Here is a 27,598-nt window from a genome sequence, read left to right on the forward strand (position 1 = left end):
GGCCAGAGTGACAGCCAGTGAGAGCCAGGTGGAAGAGCTGAAGAAAGAAAAGACCACCTGGGAGGCCAGAGTGACAGCCAGTGAGCCAGGTGGAAGAGCTGAAGAAAGAAAAGACCACCTGGGAGGCCAGAGTGACAGCCAGTGAGAGCCAGGTGGAAGAGCTGAAGAAAGAAAAGACTACCTGGGAGGCCAGAGTGACAGCCAGTGAGCCAGGTGGAAGAGCTGGAGAAAGAAAAGACCACCTGGGAGGCCAGAGTGACAGCCAGTGAGAGCCAGGTGGAAGAGCTGGAGAAAGAAAAGACCACCTTGGAGGTCAGAGTGACAGCCAGGTGGAAGAGCTGAAGAAAGAAAAGACCACCTGGGAGGCCAGAGTGACAGCCAGGTGGAAGAGCTGGAGAAAGAAAAGACCACCTTGGAGGTCAGAGTGACAGCCAGGTGGAAGAGCTGGAGAAAGAAAAGACCACCTTGGAGGTCAGAGTGACAGCCAGGTGGAAGAGCTGAAGAAAGAAAAGACCACCTTGGAGGTCAGAGTGACAGCCAGGTGGAAGAGCTGGAGAAAGAAAAGACCACCTTGGAGGTCAGAGTGACAGCCAGGTGGAAGAGCTGGAGAAAGAAAAGACCACCTGGGAGGCCAGAGTGACAGCCAGTGAGAGCCAGGTGGAAGAGCTGAAGAAAGAAAAGACCACCTTGGAGGTCAGAGTGACAGCCAGGTGGAAGAGCTGAAGAAAGAAAAGACCACCTTGGAGGTCAGAGTGACAGCCAGTGAGCCAGGTGGAAGAGCTGGAGAAAGAAAAGACTACCTGGGAGGCCAGAGTGACAGCCAGTGAGAGCCAGGTGGAAGAGCTGAAGAAAGAAAAGACCACCTTGGAGGCCAGAGTGACAGCCAGGTGGAAGAACTGAAGAAAGAAAAGACCACCTTGGAGGTCAGAGTGACAGCCAGGTGGAAGAGCTGAAGAAAGAAAAGACCACCTTGGAGGTCAGTGACAGCCAGGTGGAAGAGCTGAAGAAAGAAAAGAACACCTTGGAGGTCAGAGTGACAGCCAGTGAGAGCCAGGTGGAAGAGCTGAAGAAAGAAAAGACCACCTTGGAGGCCAGAGTGACAGCCAGTGAGAGCCAGGTGGAAGAGCTGAAGAAAGAAAAGACCACCTGCGAGGCCAGAGTGACAGCCAGTGAGAGCCAGGTGGAAGAACTGAAGAAAGAAAAGACCACCTTGGAGGCCAGAGTGACAGCCAGGTGGAAGAGCTGAAGAAAGAAAAGACCACCTTGGAGGTCAGTGACAGCCAGGTGGAAGAGCTGAAGAAAGAAAAGAACACCTTGGAGGTCAGAGTGACAGCCAGTGAGAGCCAGGTGGAAGAGCTGAAGAAAGAAAAGAACACCTTGGAGGTCAGAGTGACAGCCAGTGAGAGCCAGGTGGAAGAGCTGGAGAAAGAAAAGACTACCTGGGAGGCCAGAGTGACAGCCAGTGAGAGCCAGGTGGAAGAGCTGGAGAAAGAAAAGACTACCTGGGAGGCCAGAGTGACAGCCAGTGAGCCAGGTGGAAGAGCTGGAGAAAGAAAAGACTACCTGGGAGGCCAGAGTGACAGCCAGTGAGCCAGGTGGAAGAGCTGGAGAAAGAAAAGACTACCTGGGAGGCCAGAGTGACAGCCAGTGAGCCAGGTGGAAGAGCTGGAGAAAGAAAAGACTACCTGGGAGGCCAGAGTGACAGCCAGTGAGCCAGGTGGAAGAGCTGGAGAAAGAAAAGACTACCTGGGAGGCCAGAGTGACAGCCAGTGAGAGCCAGGTGGAAGAGCTGAAGAGGGAACACAGATCACAAGTGGCATTCTCTGCTGGCTTGGGTGACAGCATTGCAAGACCCTTCAACATTGAGACATCACTGGTCTGCAGCAGTCTTCGCAAACATAGGCACAGCCTACAACCCAACTACAGGTATCATCACGAGTGAAAGGAGTCTTACCTCAGATTCACAGCCTGCGATCGGCATGCATCAGCTGTCATGGGTGTAAGGTTATATAAGAATGTCCAGTCAATGATTTGGAATGGATCAACCACAATGGGAGTAATGAATTTGTGACTAGAGGCTTTGGAGCTGGAGAAGGGGGATGTGGTCTACCTGCATCTCACTGAAGGCCAAGGGCTCACTGATATTCAAGGCAACCACAACACCTTTACTGGCTTCCTACTCCTCCCTATATGAGGGTAAAACCACCTCTGAATAATACAATTGCAACAGAATTAAGCATGAAATGTTTGTGTCTCTTTGGGTTTTTGTTAACATTCCTCAGCAGACTGGTAACAAGTGTGGTTTACCTCCCTCAGTAATGTTTTTATCAATGCTCATTGACATTGGTTGATTAATTGCATGCAGGTCTTGCTTCAAGCCTGCTTTCCAGCTGACCACTTATAATCAAGTGTTTGTTGTCACAAATGACAGAGAATATTACTAGAACTGGTTAAGCATGTAATGGGTAGAATAAGATACCTGTCCCATGGTAGCTAGGCAACCACGAGGTAAGGTTATACCCGAGGACAAACTTTATTTTGCTTAATTATCTTTCCGGCTCACTTTTTGCATTCCTTTTGTCATCACCTATATGCATCTAACCGCAAGCCTCTACTCACACCCAGCTGTAATTGTCCTATCCTTATCTTATCCTGATACAAAAGTTTCATAGTTGGACAGGAAATCATAGGGTGCAAAGTCAACTGTTAAAGATTGTGAGAAGGTGTGAGTGTGAGAGAGAGAGTTGAGTGAGTAAATGGGAAAGATAAATAGAGAGCGAGTAGTTTAATAGGTGAGAGTGACTGTTATTGCAGTTCCAAAGATATTCAGCCTAAGAAAGGGTATGATTGAGGACTTTATTAGTGATCAATCCATTCTTGCACACACACATTTTCTGAGTACATTCACACATCCTTCACACTAATACTTCATACTAATCTTCACAGAATAGAGTACTCAATATTCATTCTAGGAGAGGGAGGAGGAAGAACATACATGGCTACCTGGAACTGTCTCTGTTCAAACAATGCAAATTACAATGTTTCAGTTCACTTCTCACCACGTTAGTATTGAAAAGGTTATTGGAAACACTCCCCAATACCCCCCCCCCATAAAATCCAAGAGATGTCCCTTCGTCTACAACATACATCATACATAATGTTGTAAACATTTGAACTTGTATTGGATCTCCTCAGCTGCATTTACGCAGGCAGACCAATTCTGATTTTTTTCTCTCACCAATTGTTTTTTGGACTAATCAGATACACGCTGAAAAAGATCTGACGTAAAAAGATATACATTTGGTCAAAAGACCAATTAGTGGGAAAAATATCAGAATTAGGCTGCCTGTGTAAACACAACCCTCTTGACTACAGAAGAACCCTCTGCAACAGTGGACTGAATCCCTCTCTGGGTCAGACAAATCATTACCCTCCCAGCCCAGAAAAACCAATGCATGTCTTTTATTCACACTCTACTTGCAAAACATGACAGTTACATAAGTTATTGAAGCGGGGTTATAAATACTGCATCTGTGTGTGTGTATGTGTTCGCCTATGGCAGTCCATCTCATCTGGTCTTCTTCATGTCTTGAGTGCTGTTGACTGACCATAGCGTTTGAACCACCAAGGAAGACGGGCTGACTGTGTACTGAGGTGCTCCCTTTGCCTCGGTTTCTTCCTTTGTTCCTTCAAGTTTATCTATAGAACTGCACAGATGAAAGCAAATCATCTATTCAGAATTCAGTTCAGATGAAGGTCATGAGTCGATGAGAGGAAACAATGAAAGAAAACCACTTGTTTTGATTGACATTTCAGCTGAATACATACTAGAGAAAATGCTTGGTACTACTGGAGTGATCTGGAGTGGGTGGGGGGTGGGGGAAGAGAGAAACTATCATTTACATTTTTACCATATTATTAAAGTGGAAGCAAGAGTTAGTTGCATTTTGGCAACTTCATGCATCTTTAGTGCTAATGTTTTATAACAGGTGAAAGCAGCCTGAGTCTACTTAGGCAGTAAGTAATCTTACATAGTAGCTATACAGAAGAGACTATGTACTAAGTCATTTTTGCCGGTTGTTTCAGTATTACAGTACGCTGATTACCTTATGCTTGTCTTGTGGCAGGGCTTGTAAACTATTACAAACTACAAAGGGAAGCACAGCCGCAAGCTACCCAGTTACACAAGACTACCAGACGAGCTAAATTACTGCTAAGCTCGTTTCGAAGCAAGCAACACTGGTGTTCCGGACGACTGTGTGATCACGCTCTCCGTAGCCGATGTGAGTAATACCTTTAAACAGGTCAACATTCACAAGACCGCAGGCCCGGACAGATTACCAGGACGTGTAATCCGAGCATGCGCTGACCAACTGGCAAGTGTCTTCACTGACATCTTCAACCTGTCCCTGACCGAGTCTGTAATACCAACATGTCTCAAGCAGAACACCATAGTGCCTGTGCCCAAGAACACAAAGGCAACCTGCCTAAATGACTACCGACTTGTAGCACTCACGTCTGTAGCCATAAAGTACTTTGAAAGGCTGGTCATGGCCCACATCAACACCATTATCCCAGAAACCCTAGACCCACTCCAATTTGCATACCGCCCCAACAGATCCACAGATGATGCAATCTCTATTGCACTCCACACTGCCCTTTCCCACATGGACAAAAGGAACGCATATGTGAGAATGCTTTGCATTGACTACAGCTCAGCGTTCAACACCATAGTGCCCTCAAAGCTCATCACTAAGCTAAGGAACCTGGGACTAAACACCTCCCTCTGCAACTGGATCCTGGACTTCTCACCATCGAGAACATCCTGACTGATTACATCACTGCCTGGTATGGCAACTGCTTCACCTTCAACCGCAAGGCACTACAGAGGGTAGTGCGCACGGCCCAGTACATCACTGGGACCAAGCTTCCTGACATCCAGGACCTCTATACCAGGTAGTGGTATAGACTCCAGCCACCCTAGTGATAGACTGTTCTCTCTGCTACCGCAAGGCAAGCGGTACCGGAGCACCAAGTCTAGGTCCAAAAGGCTTCTCAACAGCTTCTACCCCTAAGCCGTAAGACTCCTGAACAGCTTATCAAATGGCTACCCAGACTATTTGCATTGCCTCCCCCCCCCCTTTTACACTGCTGTTTTTCTCTGTTTATTATTTATGCATAGTCACTTTAACTCTACCTACATGTACATATTACCTCAATTACCTCGACTAACTATTGACTTTGTACCGGTACCCCCTGTATATAGCCTCGCTATTGTTATTTACTGCTTATTTCTTATATTTTACTTATCTATTTTATACTTAACACGCATTTTTCTTAAAACTGCATTGTTGGTTAAGGGCTTGTAAGTAAGCATTTTACTGTAAGGTCTATACCGGTTGTATTAAGCGGATGTGAAAAATAAAATTAGATTTTAATTAGTAAAACATTCCATTATGCATGAATAACATTACTCTAAATTCTTACATTAATGGCAAATATCCTGTAGGTTGTGTGTTTCCTGGTCAGTAATATTTACATATCCACAGCAGTGTTTCCCAACTCCAGTCCTCCAGTATCCCCAACAGCACACATTATTGTTGTAGCCCCGGACAAACTCCCTGATTCAACTCAATGAGGGCTTGATGATTAGTTGACAAGTTAAATCTGGTGTGCTTGTCTGGGGCTACAACTAAAATGTGTACTGTTGGAGATACTGGAAGACTGGAGTTGGGAAACACTGGCCTACAGTATGTGTCTGTGTGTGTTCTAACAGTCTTAAATATATCTTCACACTAATTCCCTTCAACTACTGATTCATATTCCTTCAGCTTTGACAAAATGCCAGCATTATTGCATAACATAAAATACATTCAAATATTCCTAAAATGCTATAAAAATAAAAGCACATTTTCATAGTGCACAGTGATTCCTTACCATTCCCAATAAAATAGAGCGCTTGTGCTAATCACAGTATTGAAATCCTGGCAGAGGCACAGCCCCCAAAACACAATAGTTTCCTATCCACGAGGGCAACACCCCCCTCACAGCCCCTGATCCACCCCCAGAAAGGTCCCCAGCATGGCCCGGACTTTACAGACCCCCAGAGAGGCGCGTAGGCCCAGCCAGGAGCAGGGGGGAGGGGAGTGGATGTCAGCCCAAAACCGGAGCATCTCTCTGGGGGAGATGTGGTGTATGGACACCATGGCCTGGTAGCAGCAGCGCCCGTAGGGCACTGCGGGCCCACCAGAGAACAGCGGGCAGTGGGAGGGCAGCACTCCAGCCGCACGGGCACACAGACCCACAAAAACGTCCTCGGGTGGCAGAGGGGTGGGCAGAGGTGAGGAAGCGGCCATCAAGGAGATCTTGAGCAGGGAGGAGCGAGAGAGGATGTAGGCAGTGCCACTGCAGTAGTCAGGGAAGACAGATGCAGGGTACGCCCCTCTAGGGAGGTAGTGCTTACTGTCTGGGTCTCGGTCTGGAGCCACGTGAAGGTGGACCCGGCCAAGGTACAGGTCTCCATGCTCGTAGGTGTTGGTCACGGTGCTCCTGTTCAGGTAGCGCAGCAGGGCCCCGGGGTTAAACAGGACGTCATCGTCCACCTTGGCCAGGAAGTGGGCCTGGGGGCAGAAGCGTCGGGCCCAGTTCAGCATGGAGAGGGTCTTCAGGGTCAGGTTAGAGTAGGAGTCCCAGAAGCGCCCTTGGATCAGGTCCCCTCGTTCGCGGGCCTCCTCTATCAGCAACTTGGCTAGCCCGGGGTCAGAGGCCACCCCGACCATGAACAAGGTCATGACCCTATGACCCCTGACCTCCACCTCCCCACCCCACGTGTCCCGGATGGCCTGGCGGGCCATCTGATTGGCTGGGGCGGAGGTCACCATGGCGATGAGGTAGGGTTTGGCACGCTGGCAGACGAGAGGGCTGGGCATAAGGAGGTACTCCTCGGGTCTGGTTGGGGGGACACTTTGTGGGGGTATGATCCCCCCCTGCGCCTCTACCATTGTGTTCATGTTCATGGAGGTGGCCCATGACTCAATGGAGTCCACGAAGAGCAGAGCTAGCAAGGCAGCACTGACTATCAGCACACAGAGAGCAGGCACCACCCCGAACCGCCCCCGCTTACCAAAGCGGGGCTTACACACCCACAGGCCCCGCCCCACCATGACCTCCAACCTCCACACTGCAGCACCCAGGTGGCTCCACAACTCAACCCTCCTCTCTTTATCCTCCTGTCTTCTTTCACTCCAGCTCTATAACTCAGAATTATTTTCTTTCCTCGTTTTACTTTCTTGCTGTCTCTTGTATGTCCTTCTCAACCCTCAGATAACTCTCCAGATTGTTGGTGGGTGTTTCTTGGATGCTGTCACTCTGCTGGTGGCACGAGACGTCCATTCAGTGCTGCATCATTGTATCCAGAGCAGGACAGGGAAGCTGCGCGTTATAGAGGCAAATAGAATCGGGTTAACACACACACACATTGTCTGGAGCTGTCAATGGCTTCATACCCCACAACACTGTGCGTCAAAGCGTTGTCGTTATTCTCAGGGCAAATTAAAACAAAATAGATAACGTATTTCCTAAAGGAGGACCCTGGCAAAGAGTCTGAATGAGCGGTATCCTTTGTCGCTTAGACCGATCCTTTAAAAATATATAAGATGTGTAGCAGTTGATTCCTGCTATATAAATATCAGGAAATAAACATCACACTAACCCATAGGCTACAGGTATAGGCTACACATCCAACTACACATCCACCACCAACTGAGACATCGTGCAGTCTGTTAATGATTAACCTAATCTTTAAAACTCCACCCAAACACTTACAGGGAAAACAATAAGGCTTACACTACAGAACTTCCCCATGCGTATAAAAATCGCAGTTTAACAGTATACCATGATTTGGTACTGATAGGCTACTAGATACTAGCCTACAGTTGTCGTGAGCGTTTTGGCAACAAGAGCGTTACGCACGCAACATTGAGATATACTACATGTATTTGTTTTAAAATGTATATATGAAGTTAGTATGATTGAAGACACCCCAATCCTGATCTTATATTAGGCTCCAAAGAAATTGATACATATCGGATGCCTATTGCTTATCATCGTTCTGTAGTAATCAACTGTAGGCTCCAGCGAATTTGGAACTTTGAATATATGCATTATTGCATTGTTATTATTATTATAAATGGTGCCCACGCTATAAAATAAAAACGCAATAACATCAAACCTTGAATCCAATGAAGACGGCCATGTCAACACATCCTGTCCATGGTGCCGTTATCCTCCGCAATATTGTGTGGCTTCAAATATTCCCCACTGAGCATAATGCAGTAACAATCTCGTCACATCCGGATGCAGGCTGTATCATGCATTTAATGTTGAAGACAGATTGACAAAGTCAATTAATGCAAATATACGTATTCGACATAAGACTGCTTGTGGTCGTGCGTTTCTCTTTTTAATGTAGGACTTTTCGTAGGCTTATAGGCTTAGTTGAGAAGATATTAGAAGAAGATAGATTTAGAATATATTATTGCATTTGACAATTCTTCTGTTCTTGATAGTTGCATGACATCTTGTGGACATGTTTGTAAATGTAGTCTATCTTGTCAAGTATCTTTGACCCTTCTGAGCATTATCACACAGTAAGGGTTATGCTACACTACTTGTATGCCTATAATTATTGCCTTTTTGATGACCATCAGAATCTCAACTTATTCCTTGAGACTTATGTTTGATCATAATGTGGCCAATATTTCTTTATGAGCCCTACTAAAGCGTTTCCCAAACATAGTCCTCGGGACACCAAGGGGTGCACGTTTTGGTTTTTGCCCTAACACTACAAAACTGATTAAAATCATCAAAGCTTGATAATTACTTGATTATGTGAAACAGCTGTGTAGTGCTTGGGCAAAAAACAAAATGTGCACCCATTGGGGTCCCGATGACCGAGTTTGGGAAACCCTGCCCTACTACATTTTAGTGCTAATCAGTGCTAAAGCTGTGTATGTGACATAAGCTTTTACAAGAAGAGATGGTCTGCAATTGAGCAACCTGTTCATGCCCAAAATAATTCAGGCTGTTCTGGAGGCAAAGGAGGCTCCGAACCGTACGAGATGGGTGTAACTAATAAACTGGCCACTTAGTGTCTATCCACCTCTTCCCAGTTCAAAATGTTTGTGTACAATATGGGGAAAGGGGGATACCCATACAGCGGTACAACTGAATGCATTCAACTTAAATGTGTCTTCCACATTTAACCCAACCCATCTGAATCAGAGATGCGGGGGGCTAACTTAATCAGCATCCACGTCATCGGTGCCCGGGGAACAGTGGGTTAACTGCCTTGCTTTGGGGCAGAATGGCAGATTTTTACCTTGTCAGCTCGAGGATTTGATCCAGCCACCTTTTGGTTACTCGCCCAACCCTGCTACAAGCCAGCCACCCCACCATATTGCCTTTACCTAGCATGTGCTTTTAGATTATAGTATGTAAATAAAACTCCCTAAATTACAGTCAGATTACACAGTCCACACAGTGTAACAGTAGAATAACAGGCATGTATGAGACCATGTGGTGGTCAATTTATGTATTATCAATGAGGAGAGACAAACTTATGAGACAATTCAGTTATACTTAAACTGAATAGTGAGAGCTCTGCAATAGCGATGGCTGGTCGACGAAACACCCTCAGATGATTTGTTGAGAGCCCTGACACAAAGGATACAAATATATTTTATAGCAAAGATACACCCGTCTTCATAACAAACAACATATGTGTCTCAGACCTTATATCTCCCCCAAAGCCGAAGGAGGGAGTGACTGGGCACAGACATTGTGGAGACAAGTAATTGGTTCCCCATTAATCACGCCATCCCTTCACATGGCTTGTAATAGGTAAAGATACATATACACACATGAAGACAATGTTCCCTAATGTCCTCTTCTCTTTCTGATATTCTGCATAGCAACAGGGACATGTGATAGGCAAGCCTGACTTCTCCCTTCTCTATTCAGAAAACACAAGAAAAACAAAGTGCCATGAATGATGTTCTGCCAAATTCTTCGGACACAAATTTTTATTTCAACAACAATAAGCAAAGAAGCCTGGAAAAGCGATGTAAAGCCAGTTTAAATATATATATATGCATCACACATGAACTCGGGTTTATAGCAAGAACCATATAGGGTGAATTTGGAATAAGTTGGACACTTTTAGTATTTCCATCTTCTGTAACCTTTTTCGACATCTCTCCAACATATTAGCCCAACACATGATACATTTCTGAAATCCTCAAGATGTTTCCTAATCACCCACACACACACCAAAAAAACGTGATATCATATTCACAGGAGACATGACCCAACCATTTGTTGACACTGAGTCAAAACCATATTTTCAGTTCGCATTTGGTAGACTGGGACAGCAGGTTAGATCAACTGGGACACCATTATTATTGTCCTAATTGTAACCCAATGACAATTATATTCAATTTTGTGTGATTGAGAAACATCTGAGGATTTCAGAAATGTATTATGTTGGGCTAAACTGGATCTCTTTCCTCCATTGGAGAAGCATTTAAGACTGTCCCATGTTAGCTACTCCATGCTGTCCTACTTTAGCTAGCTATGGTTGGTAAAGCAGAAGAAAAAAATACAGAATTACAACATTTAAACAATAGTTTAGGTTTCCTCTTGTCAGACCAATAAATAAAAGCCTCAGGATTCAGAGATGGGCAGTATTTCTGTAAAACCCGAAATAAGGTTGTGTCTAGAAGGGATACAGCTTCAGTCAAATTTGACTTTTCTAATAGCAGGTTTAGGAGAACTATGCAGCAGGTTAGGATAACTCGGTTAGACATGACCACTAGACATTTTCATATACATTTACATTTTGGTCATTTAATTCACACTCGTATCCAGAGTGACTTACAGTCAGTGCGTTCAACTAAGGTAGATAAACAACTACATTTCACAGTCATAGCAAGTAAAACGTTTCTGTAACCATTACTGAGAATGTTGTTGATATGCGGATTTGATAAATGGTCAGATTTACACACCGTACTCACCTATTTCCTTATTCTAAGGAATATTATATTACAAAGAATGTACGCAAGGATTAGGCCTTTAATATTGACAACAAAATCTACCAATCAGGTCCCCTTTGAAGAAGGCAGACAGGCTGACGTCAGTCTGTCTGGCTCGTGCCGCGCGCTAGGAGGGAGAAAAGCGCAGAACGCGCGAGGAGGAAGAAGAAAAAACTCCAAGCATGCAGGCAGAATGGGGTCACGAACTATGACCTTTTACAGAAGAAAAACAAAAACAAATATTTTTTTTAAATAGAAGACCCAGACCTAAATCTGCAATATTTCATCCGGTGGTAAGTCTTCACCCAAAATATTTAAGTGGTTTAATGCTAGTGAAGGCATAGTCGAGACAAAAAAACTGGATATTTTGTTGTAGCTTGATGCTGTGCGGTTCGAGGGAGAGCTCTAGCCGGTGGTGGGCTTGGGTCTGGATGGTTGTCAATCGTGGGCAGTGCTGTCATCTCTCATCTTATTTCAACGTTAAACTTATTACGTCAGGCAATTAAAATATCCATTCAGTGACAACGCCTTTGAAAACCATGTCCCCCGTGTCAAACTTTTGATATCAACGGAGATATAAACGTGCCAAAATAAAGCTCTAACGCCGAGGACAAAAGATGAGCTGTAGCTGTCAGTGCAGCCAAGTAGCTAGAATGTTAGCTAGCTAGCCGGCTAGTACTACCGCGCAGATGAACCCGACCCTTTTACCTTTGCCATCTCGGGGACAAGGAATTTAGCTTTGATTGCGTAATCATATGCAGGCGCATTTTTTTAATGTCAGGGTTTTATCATTGCAATACTATGTTAAATAACGGGTATTTCATCGATATAAACATATATATATTTACATTTAATGAATGGCTGCCTGCCGTATTGTTGGCGAAATGCCAGGTTCTCCATTTTGTTCATTTTGAATGTCGGAAGAAATTCGTTTTTGATAGACTTGTCATTTGGCTAGTGAGCGAACGAACCCATGGCCTTCCCCCATCCTTTAGCCAATGACAGTCCTCACCGCGGTTCAAATCATAGCCTTTTCTTCCTTTAATGAGAGAGAGAGAGAGACTCACTCTTTCAAACACACACAATATGATTGGTAAAATCCAGAAATGGAAACTGTGATGTGTAATTGTGTACACTTACAGCCATATGCCCTCCACTGCTTAATCAAATCACTGAATAAGATGCCCTCCCCGGGATGAATTGTCCTCAGACAGACATTACATTCTCCTTCAGAGGACAAATCGGTCATGATTGTGCATCTCTGATGAGATGGCTTTGCATGCAAAGAGACTATCACATTTCTCTACGAGAAAATGGAACAATGAAAATAGAATATCTGGCAAATAGGCAAGATGATACCAACGGTATCTCTAGCGGGGCATAACCCTCGCCTGGCATATCACTGGGATACTGAGCAGCAAGGGGCCTCCAATCCACGCCATGAAATCAAAGTCGAAAAAGGAGAATGAGGGAGCTGGCCTTGGTGCTGAATTGCATGAAGTCAAGAGGAGAATTCTATGATAAAAGCACTTATTCATCTTAAAGTTGCTATATTTTGTGGCTGTTGCCACACACTCGTGTTACGATCCAAATATAATGTACGAAGCAAATGAGGTATTACCTGAACTTGGTTGATGACAATGCTCACGTTTGTTTTCTGTTTGAAAACATTTGCTTAGGTTTTTTCTTATTGAACGTAACCCTGCCTGCTGGTTGCACACTGCAGTTGACAGATGTCTTTGGCCTAGCTCCAGACAGGACCCTCTAATGACCTTATATCACCATGATGACCAATGTGGAGGTGCTTTCTCAGCAGATAGTGGCGTCTGAGAAGGTGACAGAGGTGAGTGACTGTGTGTGTGTGTGGTTATGTTATTATGGGAGAGGATGTGTTTATGTTTGTGTACTGTACTGTACTGTACGGTAAATTGTAAGGTAAATTGTGCTTGCATGTTGGTTTTCTGTGTTTGTGTGTGTGGTTATTTTGTTATCATGGGAGAGGATGTGTTTGTGTGCTATAAGGAGGTAAATTGTGTTTGCATGCTGGTTTTCTGTGTGTGACTGTGTCTGTACTGTGTATGTGAAAGGGCACTCTGACCCTAACCCATCCCACGCTTCCTGTTCAAAGATCATTTACTTTGCGAGACAAAGGCGATACACTTCCTGACACCCCTGTTTTTGTCTGGTTCAATGAACTAAGTAGACCAGACCCAGCTGCTATTGAATTGGTGTCTGGGAGACACCCAGTTATGTAGACCGGAACTGACCATTTTCAATAGTAAACGGCCTGAGTGAACTGTCTTAATTCATCCACCATCTTTGATGCTGCTGCTCTGTGTGGCCCGGCAGGTCGCTTCTGACTCCTTGGTTGCCGTGGAGACAGAGGCCACTCTTAACCTTCAGAAGAGAGGGGTCACTCTGAGGGCACAGTCAAGCCCCTCCCTCTGACTAGCTGCTGTTGGCTTCCCTGCTGCTCCCACATGTATTTTGTGTGTGAGTGTGTGTGTGTGCTTTGTTGCACATAATTCTTAGGATTTGACTGTTAATGTGTTTGTATTGTGTGTTTCAGGTGCAGACCTCTCCCTCTGACTTGTCAGTGATGAGTAGCTCTCCACAACGCTTCCAGATCATCTCCACTGAGCCCTCAGCCACACCGCAGCACATTCAGGTAACAATACCCTACATTATTGACATGATACTGCTTGAAGTCACTGCCACCTATTGATAGCCTACACACACTGCACCATAGTGACAATTTCTAATATACACAGATTGACAAATCCCACTAAAAACAAAATATTGTTTTTAAAACTATTTGGATACAGCTTAAATAATTGTAAGTGCTTCAATTAAAGGGATAGCAGTTGTTTGGATGGGTGGATGGATGTGGGATTATGACCCCTCCCTCTCTCTCAGATTGTAACGGACCAGCAGACAGGTCAGAAGATCCAGATAGTCACGACCATGGATCCCTTCAGCGGTCCCAAGCAGCAGTTTATCCTGGCAGCGGCTGATGGCTCAGGAACGGGCAAAGTCATCCTGACCTCCCCAGAAAACCAGGGCACCAAGCAGATAATTTTCACAACCGCAGACAGCCTGGTACCTGGCAGAATACAGGTACTGAAGTAGCCATAACACCACATCTAAACCACAGCATTAGATGACACACTGAGTAACCTTTGACCCCCTCAGTGACCCCTCAGCGACTTCTACTCCTGGTGTTCTAGATTGTGACAGATGCAGCGTCGGTGGAGCAGTTATTGGTGAAGGCAGGGGACGTGGGCCGGCCTCAACCTGTAGAGTATTGTGTGGTGTGTGGAGACAAGGCTTCAGGTACGCATGCACACCGCACACACACTCACAGGACATTGGTCCATTCATACCACTAACCCCTCCTCTCTGTTCTGTTGTCAGGGCGTCACTATGGGGCTGTCAGCTGTGAAGGCTGTAAAGGCTTCTTCAAGAGGAGTGTGAGAAAGAACCTGACTTACAGTTGCCGGAGTAACCAGGACTGTGTTGTCAACAAGCACCACCGTAACCGCTGTCAATTCTGCCGGCTGAGGAAATGCCTGGACATGGGCATGAAGATGGAGTGTGAGTCACACCAACGCACGTACATGAAGATGGGAAGAATTTTTTTTCTTCCCATCTCAACATCATCCCAACATCAGTCATGTCTGCTCACAAGGTACCAGTAGAGCAGGGGGAGGCAACTACATTTAGCTGCAGGCAGATTTTTGTCAAGAGTGGAAGGTCGGAACATAATTATAATAATTTGTACACTGCAAATTAGTGCTGAGCGATTAACTAACATTTCGGTTATTTTTCGTTTTTTAAACAACTAATTGACCAATGTCTGTTCAATTAATTGAATTCCATTTCGTTCATTTTTTTCCGGTGAGCTCGATGAGCAGTTTCTGTAGAGATAAATCAAATAAGGCCTGAACTGTGCAATGTATTAGTTGTAGTTTCCAACAGGTCAATATTCTACATAGCTTCGTGCAGAAAAAGTGGTAATCAACTACAATGACCATAATCCATTGCGCACCCACCTAACCTTGTCAGGTCTGTGCGGAGCGGATACTGAGAGAAGAGAGAAAGGGATAGAAAGCAGTTGATTCGCGAGTCTGAAAATAAATTATCTAAAGTGATTGATAGTTGGTATTCAGCAGTCAGAAAAGTATGCCTTATTGACTTTGAAGAACCACAAAATAGGGATTTTGTCAGACAGTATAGGCAGCAGCTCTATAGATCTGAGATTATGACTTGGATTTTAATAGTAAAGTCATCAAATTAAATAAACATTTTATTAAAGTGAAGTAATGTGAATAAATTATGGTTAATAACAGTGATAAGCAGTAATGGACAGTCACTACCATCATGGACTTTTATTAATAGTTTTATTCAGTGTTGTTACAGCATTCAACAATGGTGCATTTAATGTAAAAACATTTTCTTTTTTTTTTACCAAAACCGAACCGACTTCAAAACGCACTAATCGCTCAATGCTACTGCAAATTGACCAGAACTAAGCCCAAAAAGAGATTATATTTGAAAATAACAATCATTTCAATACTTGATTACATTGAGACATTGTCACATCCCACTGGGCACACACTGGTTGAATCAAAGTTGTTTCCACGTAATTTCATTGTACCAATGTGGAATAGAATGCCCAGTGGGATATGTCTATTTTATATTTGTGGGAATACTTGGTTGGGAACAGATTTCTTAAGTTACACTAAATTTTAGCTGAATTTCATTTATTTTTTTTGCTAAAGAACTTTTGGGGTCCCGAAAAAAATCAACCTGCCTGTTGCCGACCCCAGCTGTAGGGTTTTAGTGTTGTTGATGATGTTTCTGTCCTGTGTGTCCTCAGCCGTGCAGAGTGAAAGGAAGCCCATTGACCTTCCCAGAGAGAGGCCTGTTAACTGTGCTGCGTCCATAGAGAAGATCTACATTAGGAAGAACCTGATGAGCCCACTCATCGCCACGCCAACCTTCATCACCGACAGTGATGGCTCCAGGTCAGAGACTGAGATTACTACTTTGATTGGTACTTTGGGATCAAATCAAATCAAATGTTATTCGTCCCATGTTCCGAATACAACAGGTGTAGTAGACCTTACCGTAAAATGCTTACTTACAAGCCCTTAACCAACAATGCAGTTCAAGAAATAGAGTTAAGAAAATATTTACTAAATAAACTAAAGTTAAAAAATGAACACAAGAAAATTACATAACAATAACGAGGCTATATACAGGGGGTACCGGTACCGGTACCGAGTCAGTGTGCGGGGTACAGGTTAGTCAAGGTCATTTGTAAAGTGACTATGCATAGATAATATACAGCGAGTAGAAGCATTGTAAAAGTAAAGGGGGGGGGGGGGTCAATGTAAATAGTCCGGGTGGCCATTTGATTAATTTTTCAGCAGTCTTATGGCTTGGGGGTAGACTCTGTTAAGGAGCCTTTTGGTTCTAGAATTGGCGCTCCGGTACTGCTTGCTGTGCGGTAGCAGAGAGAACAGTCTATGACTTGGGGGAGTGGAGTCTTTGACAATTTTTTGGGCCTTCCTCTGACACCGCCTAGTATATTCAGTATATCCTGGATGGCAGGAAGCTTGGCCCCAGTGATGTACTGGGCCGTACACACTACCCTCTGTAGCGCCTTGTGGTCAGATGCCGAGCAGTTGTCATACCAGGCGGTGATGCATCCGGTCAGGATGCTGTTGATGGTGCAGCTGTAGAACTTTTTGAGGATCTGGGGACCCGTGCCAAATCTTTTCAGTCTGCTGAGGGGGAAAATGTGTTGTTGTGTCCTCTTCACAACTGTCTTGGTGTGTTTGGACCATGTTAGTTTGTTGGTGATGTGGACACCAAGGACATTAACTCTCGACCCGCTCCACTTCAGCCCAGTCGATGTTAATGGGGGCCTGTTCAGCCCTCTTTTTCCTATAGTCCACGATCAGCTCGTTTGTCTTGCTCATATTGAGGGAGAGGATGTTGTCCGGGCACCACACTGCCAGGTCTCTGACCTCCTCCCTATAGCCTGTCTCATCGTTGTCGGTGATCAGGCCTACCACTGTTGTCGTCAACAAACTTAATGATGGTGCTGGAGTCGTGCTTGGCCATGCAGTCGTGGGTGAACAGGGAGTACAGGAGGGGACTAAGCACACACCCCTGAGGGGCCCCAGTGTTGAGGATCAGTGTGGCAGATGTGTTGTTACCTACCCTTACCACCTGGGGGCGGCCCGTCAAGAAGTCCAGGATCCAGTTCCAGAGGGAGGTGTTTAATCCCAGGATCCTTAGCTTAGTGATGTGGGCACTATGGTGTTGAATGCTGAGCTGTCGTCATTGAACAGCATTCTCACATAGGTGTTCCTTTTGTCCAGGTGGGAAAGGGCAGTGTGGAGTGCAATTGAGATTGCATTATCTGTGGATCTGTTGGGGCGGTATGCAAATTGGAGTGGGTCTAGGGTTTCCGGCATGATGGTGTGGATGTGAGCCATGGCCAGCCTTTGGTCATGGCTCACATCACATACCGAGGTGAGTGTTACGGGGTGGTAATCATTTAGGCAGGTTACCTTCACTTTCTTGGGCACAGGGACTATGGTGGTCTGTTTGAAACATGTAGGTATTACAGACTCGGTCAGGGAGAGGTTGAAAATGTCAGTGAAAACAATTGCCAGTTGGTCCGCGCATGCTCTGAGTACTCGTCCTGGTAATCCTTCTGGCCTCGCAGCTTTGTGAATGTTGACCTGTTTAAAGGTCTTGCTCACATCGGCTACAGAAAGCTTGATCACACAGTCGTCTGGAACAGCTGATGCTCTCATGCATGCTTCAGTGTTGCTTGCCTCGAAGCGAGCATAAAAGGCATTTAGCTCATCTGGCAGGCTCGCGTCACTGGTCAGCTCGCGTCTGGGTTTCCCTTTGTAGCCCGTAATGTTTTTCAAGCCCTGCCACGTCCGACAAGCGTCAGAGCCGGTGTAGTAAGTTTCAATCTTAGTCCTGTGTTGACGCTTTGCCTGTTTGATGGTTCGTCTAAAGGCATAGCTGGATTTCTTATAAGCGTCCGGATTAGTGTCCCGCTCCTTGAAAATGGTAGCTCTAGCCTTTAGCTCGTTGTGGATGTTGCCTGTAATCCATGGCTTCTGGTTGGGAAATGTACGTACGGACACTGTGGAGACAATGTCGTCAATGCACTAATTGATGAAGCCGGTGACTGAGGTGGTATACTCCTCAATGCCATTGAATCCTGGAAAATGTTCCAGTCTGTGCTAGCAAAACAGTCCTATAGCGTAGCATCCAGGTCATCTGACCACTTCGTATTGAGCGAGTCACTGGTACTCCCTGCTTTAATTTTTTGCTTGTAAGCAAGAATCAGGACAATATAATTATGGTCAGATTTGCCACATGGAGGGCAAGGGAGAGTAAAGTTGGTCTAAGTTGTTTTTCCTCTGGTTGTACATGTGACATGCTGGTAGAAATTAGTTAAAATGGATTTAAGTTTGCCTGCATTAAAGACCCCGGCCCCAAGGAGCTCTGATTGGTCCTGTGGGTTAGAGTTTGGTGTCTGACTGGTGTTGTGTCCAGATCCAGTCTGCTAGACCCAGGGATGCTGGTGAACATTCAGCAGCCTCTGATCCAGGCTGACGGGACTCTACTGCTGGCCACAGACACCAAGGTAGAAACTGTTATTCCTCAACATTCTCAGTGTAATACCTGTCCTAACATGCTGTGAATGGGACCGGTCATTGGAATCAAAGTGTGTTGTTGTTCTCACCACTGGCTCACTGGATGTACTCCCCTCAACAGTCCGAGTCGGGGCAGGGGGACTTGGGGACCCTGGCTAGTGTAGTGACTTCTCTGGCCAACCTGACCGACTCCCTCAGTGAGTCCCTGAACAACAGTGATACCTCAGACGACCAGCAGGAGGAGCAGTCTGCCTGCGAGATAACACGGTACGCAGTGGCTCTGTTTGAATATGTCTGTCTGTGTGTGTGTGTGTGTAATTGCTCCTGTATTGTGTATGTGTCTTCAGTGCCTTCGACACCCTGGCCAAAGCCCTGAACCCATCTGAGTCAGGGGTGGGGCAGAACCTAGTGGAGGGTGGGGAGTGTGTGGGCGGAGCCACCATCCAAGTGATCAGCCGGGACCAGGTGACCCCCCTCATTGAGGTGGAGGGCCCACTGCTCACAGACACACACGTCAGCTTCAAGGTGGTGGAACTAAACTTTAAACTTTTAAATATATTCACATTTTGCTGGTATTCAAACCATTTATTTTTGTATGCACGTAACCTTTGAGATTTCAATAATCTGACATCTCTATCTATCTCGGTCCCTCTCTGTCCCTCCTGTAGCTGACCATGCCCAGCCCAATGCCAGACTATCTGAATGTGCACTACATCTGTGAGTCAGCGTCCCGCCTCCTCTTCCTCTCCATGCACTGGGCAAGCTCCATCCCTGCATTCTCTGCTCTTGGGTAAGAACACTCATATCAAAGTGTTATTACACTTTCGGTATTTATGTGTGTGACTTGAATTGTCTGTGTTTGTGTGCATCATCTTAACCAATCATGATTCAGTGCTGTAACAGTGTGTGTGTGTCTCAGTCAGGAGAGTAACACCAGCCTGGTACGTGCCTGTTGGAATGAGCTATTCACTCTGGGGCTGGCTCAGTGTGCTCAGATCATGAGTCTCTCCACCATCCTGGAAGCCATCATCAACCACCTCCAGAACAGCATCCAGGACGGTACACCATCAAACCTCCAGATCTCCATACAAAACAACGAACTTACTAAATTCACAAACGCACACCCTGATACAATCAGACACACAGTCCCCAGAAAATAAGTTAATTTCTAATTATTTCTGTTGTAAGGTGTTGTCTGCTGTTCCCCTGTAGATAAGGTGTCTGCGGAGAGAGTGAAGTTGGTGATGGAACACATCTGGAAGCTGCAGGAGTTCTGTAACAGCATGGCTAAGATGGAGACAGACAGCTATGAGTATGCTTACCTGAAGGCCATAGTGCTCTTCAGCCCTGGTGAGCATGGTCCGATTAACATCACACATTATGTTAGAAATACATCATAAATCACAGGAGACCCAAGTTTCTCCTGGTCAGGTCACATGGTCGAGGCAATAAATTCCCTAGTTATGAGAAACATTGGACTCAGATTAGAGTAAATTTACTCGGATAAATTATATTTGACATATACAGTACATATACAGTACATGGGTCATTCCACGAAATGAGTGCATTTTGCGTCACTTAGAAATTGTCCACAAAAATACAATTTCAAAAGCCTGTCTTATTAAATGAAGTGCCCGTTTTAATATAGACCACATGGAAAATAAATCATATATGATTAAAGAATTTCTCAAGTGCCAGCATTTTTATATGTCCCTCTTTGCATCCTCAGTGACTTCTAGGAAGATTTTAACTCACTTAACCCTGACATTTCTCAGTTTTCACCATCACTGTAAAGCCCTGGTTATTTTGTTACTCTGACAAAGTCATTTCTGAAGATTGTTATTTATTACATGTGATTATTTATTCGTAAAAAAAAAACTTATCTCTTACCTTAACGTACCTCATTTTAAGATCAACCCTGTTACTTGAACTGAAATCTCATTGGTGGTGAAACAATTCCTTAAAAAAATGTTGTTGTTTTTTCAAAAGTCTAGTGTAAAATCAGGTGTGCGGGTTCTTCTCTTTTTGGACATTTTCTGGTGTTTTGTGGTGGAAAACTGAGCGGGTCGAGCTGGTCAAGATTGCAATCAATTACCCCTATCTGTTGCACACAACAAGCTTCCATTCCCCTGTCACAAGGGAATTTGGCACTTAATATAGTATTGTTTTTCTCTTTAACCTCTTGAGATGGGGAAAACTTGTTTTTTTAATTATGTTGAACATGTGTTCTTTATGACAGAATAAAAAATGTGTTGAAATAAAACATTTTCTTTTACACTACTCAATTTCACATAAATTATCAATGAACCTACCAGATACAACTCCAAATCCTTAAACACGGGCACCCTCATAGATATCATCCTGACCAACCTCCCCTCTGAATACACCTCTGCTGTCTTCAACCAGGAGCTCAGTGATCACTGCCTCAGGGCCTGCGTCCGTAATGGGTCTGCGGTCAAACGACCACCCCTCATCACTGTCAAACGCTCCCTAAAACACTTCAGTGAGCAGGCCTTTCTAATCGACCTGGCCCGGGTATCCTGGAAGGATATTGACCTCATAAAAGTGCTTTCCTTGCCATCTTAAATAAGCATGCCCCATTCAAAACAATTTGACCCAGGAACAGATATAGCCCTTGGTTCACTCCAGACCTGACTGCCCGTAACCAGCACAAAAACATCCTGTGGTGTACTGCATTAGCATCGAATAGCCCCGCTATATGCAACTTTTCAGGGAAGTTAGGAACCAATATACACAAGCAGTTAGGAAAGCAAAGGCTAGCTTTTTCAAACAGAAATTTGCATCCTGTAGCACAAACTCCAAAAAGTCCATGGAGAATAAGAGCACCTCCTCCCAGCTACCCACTGCACTGAGGCTAGGAAACACTGTCATCACCTATAAATCCACAATAATTGAGAATTTCAATAAGCACGGCTGGCCATGACTTCCACCTGGCTACCCCTACCCCGGTCATCAGCCCCCCCCCCACTTCTCCTTCACCCAAATCCAGATAGCTAATGTTCTGAAAGAGTTGCAAAATCTGGACCCCTACAAATCAGCTGGGCTAGACAATCTGGGCCCCTACAAATCAGCAGGGCTAGACAATCTGGACGCTCTCTAAAATGATCTGCCGCAATTGTTGCAACTCCTATTACTAGCCTGTTCAACCTCTCTTTCGTATCGTCTGAGATCCCCAAAGATTGGGGAGACGCTCTAGGCCCAAACTGTTACAGAACTATATCTATCCTACCCTGCCTTTCTAAGGTCTTCGAAAGCCAAGTTAACAAACAGATCACCAACCATTTCGAATACCACCATACATTCTCCGCTATGCAATCTGGTTTCCGAGCTGCTCATGGGTGCACCTCAGCCACGCTCATGGTCCTAAACGATATCGTAACCGCCATCGTTAAAAGACAATACTGTGCCGCCGTATTCATCAACCTGGCCAAGGCTTTCGACTCTTGTCAATCACCACATTCTTATCGGCAGACTCAACAGCATTGGTTTCTCAAATGACTGCCTCGCCTGGTTCACCAACTACTTCTCAGACATAGTTCAGTGTGTCAAATCTGAGGGCATGTTGTCCGTATCTCTGGCAGTCTCTATGGGGGTGCCACAGGGTTCAATTCTTGGGCCGTCTCTTTTCTCTATACATCAATGATGTCCATCTTGCTGCTGGTGATTCTCTGATCCACCTTTACGCAGACGACACCATTCTGTATACTTCTGGCCCCTCTTTGGACACTGTGTTAGCTAACCTCCAGACGAGCTTCAATGCCATACAACTCTCCTTCCGTGGCCTCCAACTGCTCTTAAATGCAAGTTAAACTAAATGCATGCTCTTCAACCGATTGCTGCCTGCAACTGCCTGCCCGTCCAGGATCACTACTGTGGACGGTTCTGACTTAGAATATGTGGACAATTACAAATACCTAGGTGTCTGGTTAGACTGTAAACTCTTCTTCCACACTCACATTAAGTATCTCCAACCCAAAATTAAATCTAGAATCGGCTTCCTATTTCACAACAAAGCATCCTTCACTCATGCTGCCAAACAAATCCTCATAAAACTGACTATCTTACCCTTCCTTGACTTTGACAATGTCATTTACAAAATAGCCTCCAACACTCTACTCAGCAAATTGGATGCAGTCTATCACAGTGCCATCTGTTTTGTCACCAAAGCCCCATATACTACCCACCACTGCGACCTGTATGCTCTCGTTGGCTGGCCCTCGCTTCATATTTGTCGCCAAACCCACTGGCTCCAGGTCATCTATAAGTCTTTGCTAAGTAAAGCCCCACCTTATCTCAGCTCACTGGTCACCATAGCAGCACCCACCCATAGCACACGCTCTAGCAGGTATATTTCACTGGTCACCCCCAAAGCCAATTCCTACTTTGGCTGCCTTTCCTTCCAGTTCTCTGCTGCCAATGACTGGAACGAATTGCAAAAATCACTGAAGCTGGAGACTCGTATCTCCCTCACTAACTTTAAGCATCAGCTGTCAGAGCAGCTCACAGATCATTGCACCTGTACATAGCCCATCCAACTCCCTCATCCTCATAGTTATTTATTTTTTGCTCCTTTGCACCCCAGTATCTCTACTTGCACATTCATCTTCTGCACATCTATCACTCCAGTGTTTCATTTCTAAATTGTAATTACTTCGCCACCATGGCCTATTTATTGCCTTAACTCCCTAATCTTACCTCATTTGCACACACTGTAGATTTGTTCTATTGTGTTATTGACTGTACGTTTGTTTATTCCATGTGTAACTGTGTTTTTGTTTGTCGCACTGCTTTGCTTTATCTTGGCCAGGTCAAATAAAGGTTAAATAAATAAAAATGTAAAAGGCACCTAATTGGTGGAACAACCCACATAGGTATATATATGTACAGTATATCAACTAGATGACTAGATAAGCTTAACATCATGATAACATTTCCATATTTACCTCGTAGTGTATTGTTAGGAAACAGCTATTGTGTGTCTCACTAATCAGACCATCCAGGCCTGAACAGTTGCAGCCAGATAGTGAAGTTCCAGGAGAAAGCCCAGATGGAACTACAGGACTATGTGCAGAAGACTTATCCAGATGACACATACAGGTATGCTGTATGCCAATCAGGATCTTGATATATCCTTAAACCCTCCCCACAGGTCCCATAAATTCATATGTGAATCTGTTTTTTTCTGATTGGATCCATAAATCACATGTATTAACTTGTCTCTCTCTCTAATTGGTTGTCCTAGGTTGACGCGTATCCTGATGCGACTCCCTGCGCTGCGTCTGATGAGCTCCAGCATCACAGAGGAGCTATTCTTCACCGGCCTGATCGGCAATGTTCCCATTGACAGCATCATCCCTTACATCCTCAAGATGGAGACCGCCGACTACAACACCCAGATCACCGGTCCCACAGCGTGACCCCCCGCCACCACCCCTATCCACCCCCAAACCTCTCCAGCCCATCTCTAGACTTGTACCACGTACCATCCAAACAACACCCTAGTTCTGAAACCCCCATCTTTTGTCCTGCAAACATTTGATGTAATTACAATACTCTTCGCAAGATGCAAAGTCATGGAGAAATCCCTTTCTTCCCAGAAAGTCCGCTCCTCATCGTTTGTGATTATGGGTCGTAACCATGGGGACACCTGGATGAGGGTTTGATGGTTCTCTGAAAGAGATGCATGATGGGACTGTGAGTCTCTTGTCCAGATTCCGTAATTCAGGGCACTTAACCCCCTGGAGAGGGAGCGCTACTGTGGGTAACACGTCACTGTCACCTCTACTGCTTCAGCAAAATGGCTTCAATGTACTGTAAAGTTGACCTTTTCGCTCAAGCCTTTCAATATGGTTTTATCTTATGCAGGCCTTACTGTACATTCATGCTCAACAAAAAGTATATTGATTGAGTTACCGCTTGCTTCTGCCTCTAATCTCGATAATCTGTATTTAACATTTAGCCGACATAGACTAAGAATGAGTGACGCTAGACTGAATGCCGTTACATGAGTAAACTGAGACATGAATTGGTGTAAAGGTTTGTTGTGTTTTTGTACTTTGAACTTTTCACCAGGTATTACAATGTAAGAAAAGAAACATTTAAATGTATAAATAGCCTATGTTATGATGCTGGTTCATGCCTCGAGCTCTGTCTGTCCCTGAAACGTATTGGTTGAAAAGATGACCAATTCCTCTAAATCAGGAATATGACTTAGTTCACAGTTTAATAGCAGCTAACCTGGATCCTTAATCTACAGAGTATACGACGATGGACAAGCAAATTTGTGTACTGAGCCACTCCATTCAGGATAATATGACATCTGTTCTCCACTTCAGATAGAATATCAAATCTATTATTTGTTTCAAACCGAACAGGAGAACGGTTAGAATGGTTACATTTCAATTTTGGGGGGTTCAATTCACTGAAATTGTTATGGAACTTTCCCTAAACCAGTCCATATGATGACAGCCTGTTGCTGGGGAGGGTCATCGATCCTACAGAAAAGGAGTTTAATAACAGTCTTGTTAGTATGTCTGCCTAAAGCAAATGCACATTCATTATATGGTTTAACTTGAACCATTTAGATAATGTGTTGAATATTTTGTTTGTTCAATCACCACATGACCATGGCTCCAGGTAAAAGTTGCCCTCACCCATAGATATAAGATTAGATTATCCTGGTAGTTCTAACCTTTACTGTTAGAGAGGTAAAATAAAGTCTAACATCAGTGGTTAGGGGCAACTTTATGGCCACCATTGTGTTTTGCTGTCATGACAATCAAGCCTTGTGTGACATGATATCCTGTTCTGTGTCCAGTATTTCTCTTTTCTGTTTATTTATTCCCATCCAGCTGGTATTATACAGTGCACTGAAGTGCAGTAACATACACTGCATACTGTAGTGATCTCAGTCCACTTCCAGACTTACTTTACAGTGTCTGTTTTATTCATATGCAGGTATTCACACCATAGAAAAAATATATATTTTGAGTTCTCAAGACAAAATGTGTTTTCCCTTTAATATTAGCATGATTTATCTATAGTTTCACTGTTGAATGAACATCAAGCAGGTATTTTCCTTTTGTATTCTTGCACAGTATATTGTTCTGTGATATAATAGTTTCCAAAATGTAAAAACATGGTTTGTTGTGAACAAATGTATTTGTTCCATGTTAATAAGTGTACTTAAAGTACCACACCTCTAGTACCACATGAAAATATGTGTACATTGTCCAACAGCAACAAAACCAGTAACACTAACTTATATAACATGTAAAGAAGTAGGTATGTACTCTAAAATGATAGGTGTACTGTTGTAATAGCTGGTTTTAAAACCTGAAAAGACTGTTATTTTGACTATTCTGTGAACTGAGCTCTATACTACATGTATTATCATTCAAATGAGTGCATGTCCTTTTTTTTTATTCAGAGTTTTATAATATTGCAACTTGCCAGTATTTGCCCTGAAGAAAATGAGCATTGTTATTGTTTTTGTATAGTGCATTGCTGTGCATGCAATTGCTTATGCATTTTAGTAAATGCTGTACGAAAAATGTGGAGTTTTAATGTTGTGGCTTACAAATGTTATCAGCCTGAGCAATTTCAATGCATTAACTACTAAATGCAACAAAAACTGTTTTCTATTGTTTACATAGGGGGGATATGGACGGTGTTGTTTTTGGTTTGTAAAAGCCTTTGTTTCATGTCTGTAGCTTTTTAAATACAGTACATATAAAAAGTGTCTTCCTGTCGAATGTGATATTGTATTTGGAGAAAAAAAGAAACATATTCCATGGCCCGAGGAACTTCATCTTTTACACACTAACCAATGAGCCTAGTAACTTTATGTTTTCTGAAGGTTATTGTAGGCCTACATATATTCTACCTCTTAACTTGACAGTGAATACAACAATTTGATTCCTGTATCACATCATTCTCTCTCAGGCCACTGGAACTGCAGTTATCAGTGTAATAAACATATCTTCATATATTTAAAAGGTATGTGCTTTTATGATTTTTTTTATACTACTCCGGAACACGGATGCCATCGCAGCAGGAGAGGACCCTCATGGATATATCTTTCCAGGGTTGAGTACGATGAAAGTAGTTGAGAGGAAGAAGGCAGACGTTCTGGTTTAAACTGATAGCACACCGGGAGAAGATAAGAGTACAGACTCGGATGGATGCAGGAAGGATGGCGGCTGCAGATGTGGAACATGGTTCGGATGGCGGTGGAAGGAAGAATGGACCTCTGTCCAAAAGAATGGGAAAAGAAGCAAAGTTGGGATGGGAAAGAAGACACCTAGTGTTGAATAGGCTTTCAATGCATGCTGCATAGTTGGCTCCCCACCAACAGTATCCAGCGATGTTAAGTGTAAAGAAGATGGACTTTGTTGATTTATTTTGGCAATGGTGATCAAGGATACAGCTAAACTGGAGGGAAAGTCTACGACGATGGACATTATTGTGGATACGGCAGAGCAGATCCTGGGAGTAAAATATTTTTCAGGGTAGGCGTTAGATGATGCACTGTCACAAGCAGTGATATCCTCTCAGGCCCCAGAGCCTGAGGAGAGAGCTATGGAAGATTGAAAAAATTAGGGATTGGAATATAGATCATCATATTGAGTTTCCCTTTTAACCCCCGTACAGTTGGTGGCGGTAATGCACCCTAAACATTGGCTGCCAACCACCGTTAAACACCACTGAAGAAAAAGACAATACATTTTGGTTTCCACTAGTTATCACAGCCACAAAGTAAAATTGGCTATGTCACAAAAAATCATGAAAACA

The 27,598-nt window shown here is 44.2% G+C and overlaps 2 protein-coding genes across 4 annotated transcripts; one reads left to right on the top strand and one right to left on the bottom strand.

Moving 5' to 3' along the window:
- Positions 1–2,842: 2,842 nt before the first annotated feature.
- Positions 2,843–8,519, bottom strand: b3galt4 (UDP-Gal:betaGlcNAc beta 1,3-galactosyltransferase, polypeptide 4). 2 transcript variants are annotated; one of them, XR_010453489.1, is made up of 3 exons: positions 8,231–8,519; positions 5,938–7,431; positions 2,843–3,707 (listed from the first exon to the last, which is right to left on the bottom strand). XR_010453489.1 is itself a non-coding variant. In XM_064956642.1 (2 exons), the coding sequence occupies exon 2, from the start codon at positions 7,161–7,163 to the stop codon at positions 6,045–6,047; it is 1,119 nt and encodes a 372-aa protein (XP_064812714.1). In that variant the 5' UTR covers positions 7,164–7,431; positions 8,231–8,519; the 3' UTR covers positions 2,843–6,044. The 2 variants fall into 2 exon arrangements, 1 of the variants encoding a protein (XP_064812714.1); XM_064956642.1 differs by having other exon boundaries at positions 2,843–7,431.
- A 2,699-nt stretch (positions 8,520–11,218) lies between these two features.
- nr2c2 (nuclear receptor subfamily 2, group C, member 2) lies at positions 11,219–26,546 on the top strand. 2 transcript variants are annotated; one of them, XM_064956643.1, is made up of 15 exons: positions 11,219–11,383; positions 12,770–12,933; positions 13,660–13,758; positions 14,007–14,207; positions 14,318–14,423; positions 14,505–14,684; positions 15,970–16,117; positions 18,684–18,774; positions 18,906–19,051; positions 19,132–19,309; positions 19,453–19,574; positions 19,704–19,843; positions 19,997–20,134; positions 23,797–23,902; positions 24,048–26,546. In XM_064956643.1, the coding sequence occupies exons 2-15, from the start codon at positions 12,874–12,876 to the stop codon at positions 24,220–24,222; spliced, it is 1,890 nt and encodes a 629-aa protein (XP_064812715.1). In that variant the 5' UTR covers positions 11,219–11,383; positions 12,770–12,873; the 3' UTR covers positions 24,223–26,546. The 2 variants fall into 2 exon arrangements, with proteins under 2 accessions (XP_064812715.1, XP_064812716.1); XM_064956644.1 differs by having other exon boundaries at positions 23,806–23,902.
- The last annotated feature ends 1,052 nt before the right edge of the window (positions 26,547–27,598 follow it).

This window comes from Oncorhynchus masou, chromosome 33, assembly GCF_036934945.1.
Source record: "Oncorhynchus masou masou isolate Uvic2021 chromosome 33, UVic_Omas_1.1, whole genome shotgun sequence".
Lineage (NCBI taxonomy): Eukaryota > Metazoa > Chordata > Actinopteri > Salmoniformes > Salmonidae > Oncorhynchus > Oncorhynchus masou.

Bases quoted from the DNA above. Each gene is read 5' to 3' on its own strand.
- b3galt4 (XM_064956642.1), bottom strand. From the start codon at position 7,163: ATGGTGGGGCGGGGCCTGTGGGTGTGTAAGCCCCGCTTTGGTAAGCGG.
- nr2c2 (XM_064956643.1), top strand. From the start codon at position 12,874: ATGATGACCAATGTGGAGGTGCTTTCTCAGCAGATAGTGGCGTCTGAG. The intron at 12,934-13,659 runs GTGAGTGACTGT...TGTGTGTTTCAG, and splicing joins CGTCTGAGAAGGTGACAGAG to GTGCAGACCTCTCCCTCTGA. The intron at 18,775-18,905 runs GTAGAAACTGTT...TCCCCTCAACAG, and splicing joins TGCTGGCCACAGACACCAAG to TCCGAGTCGGGGCAGGGGGA.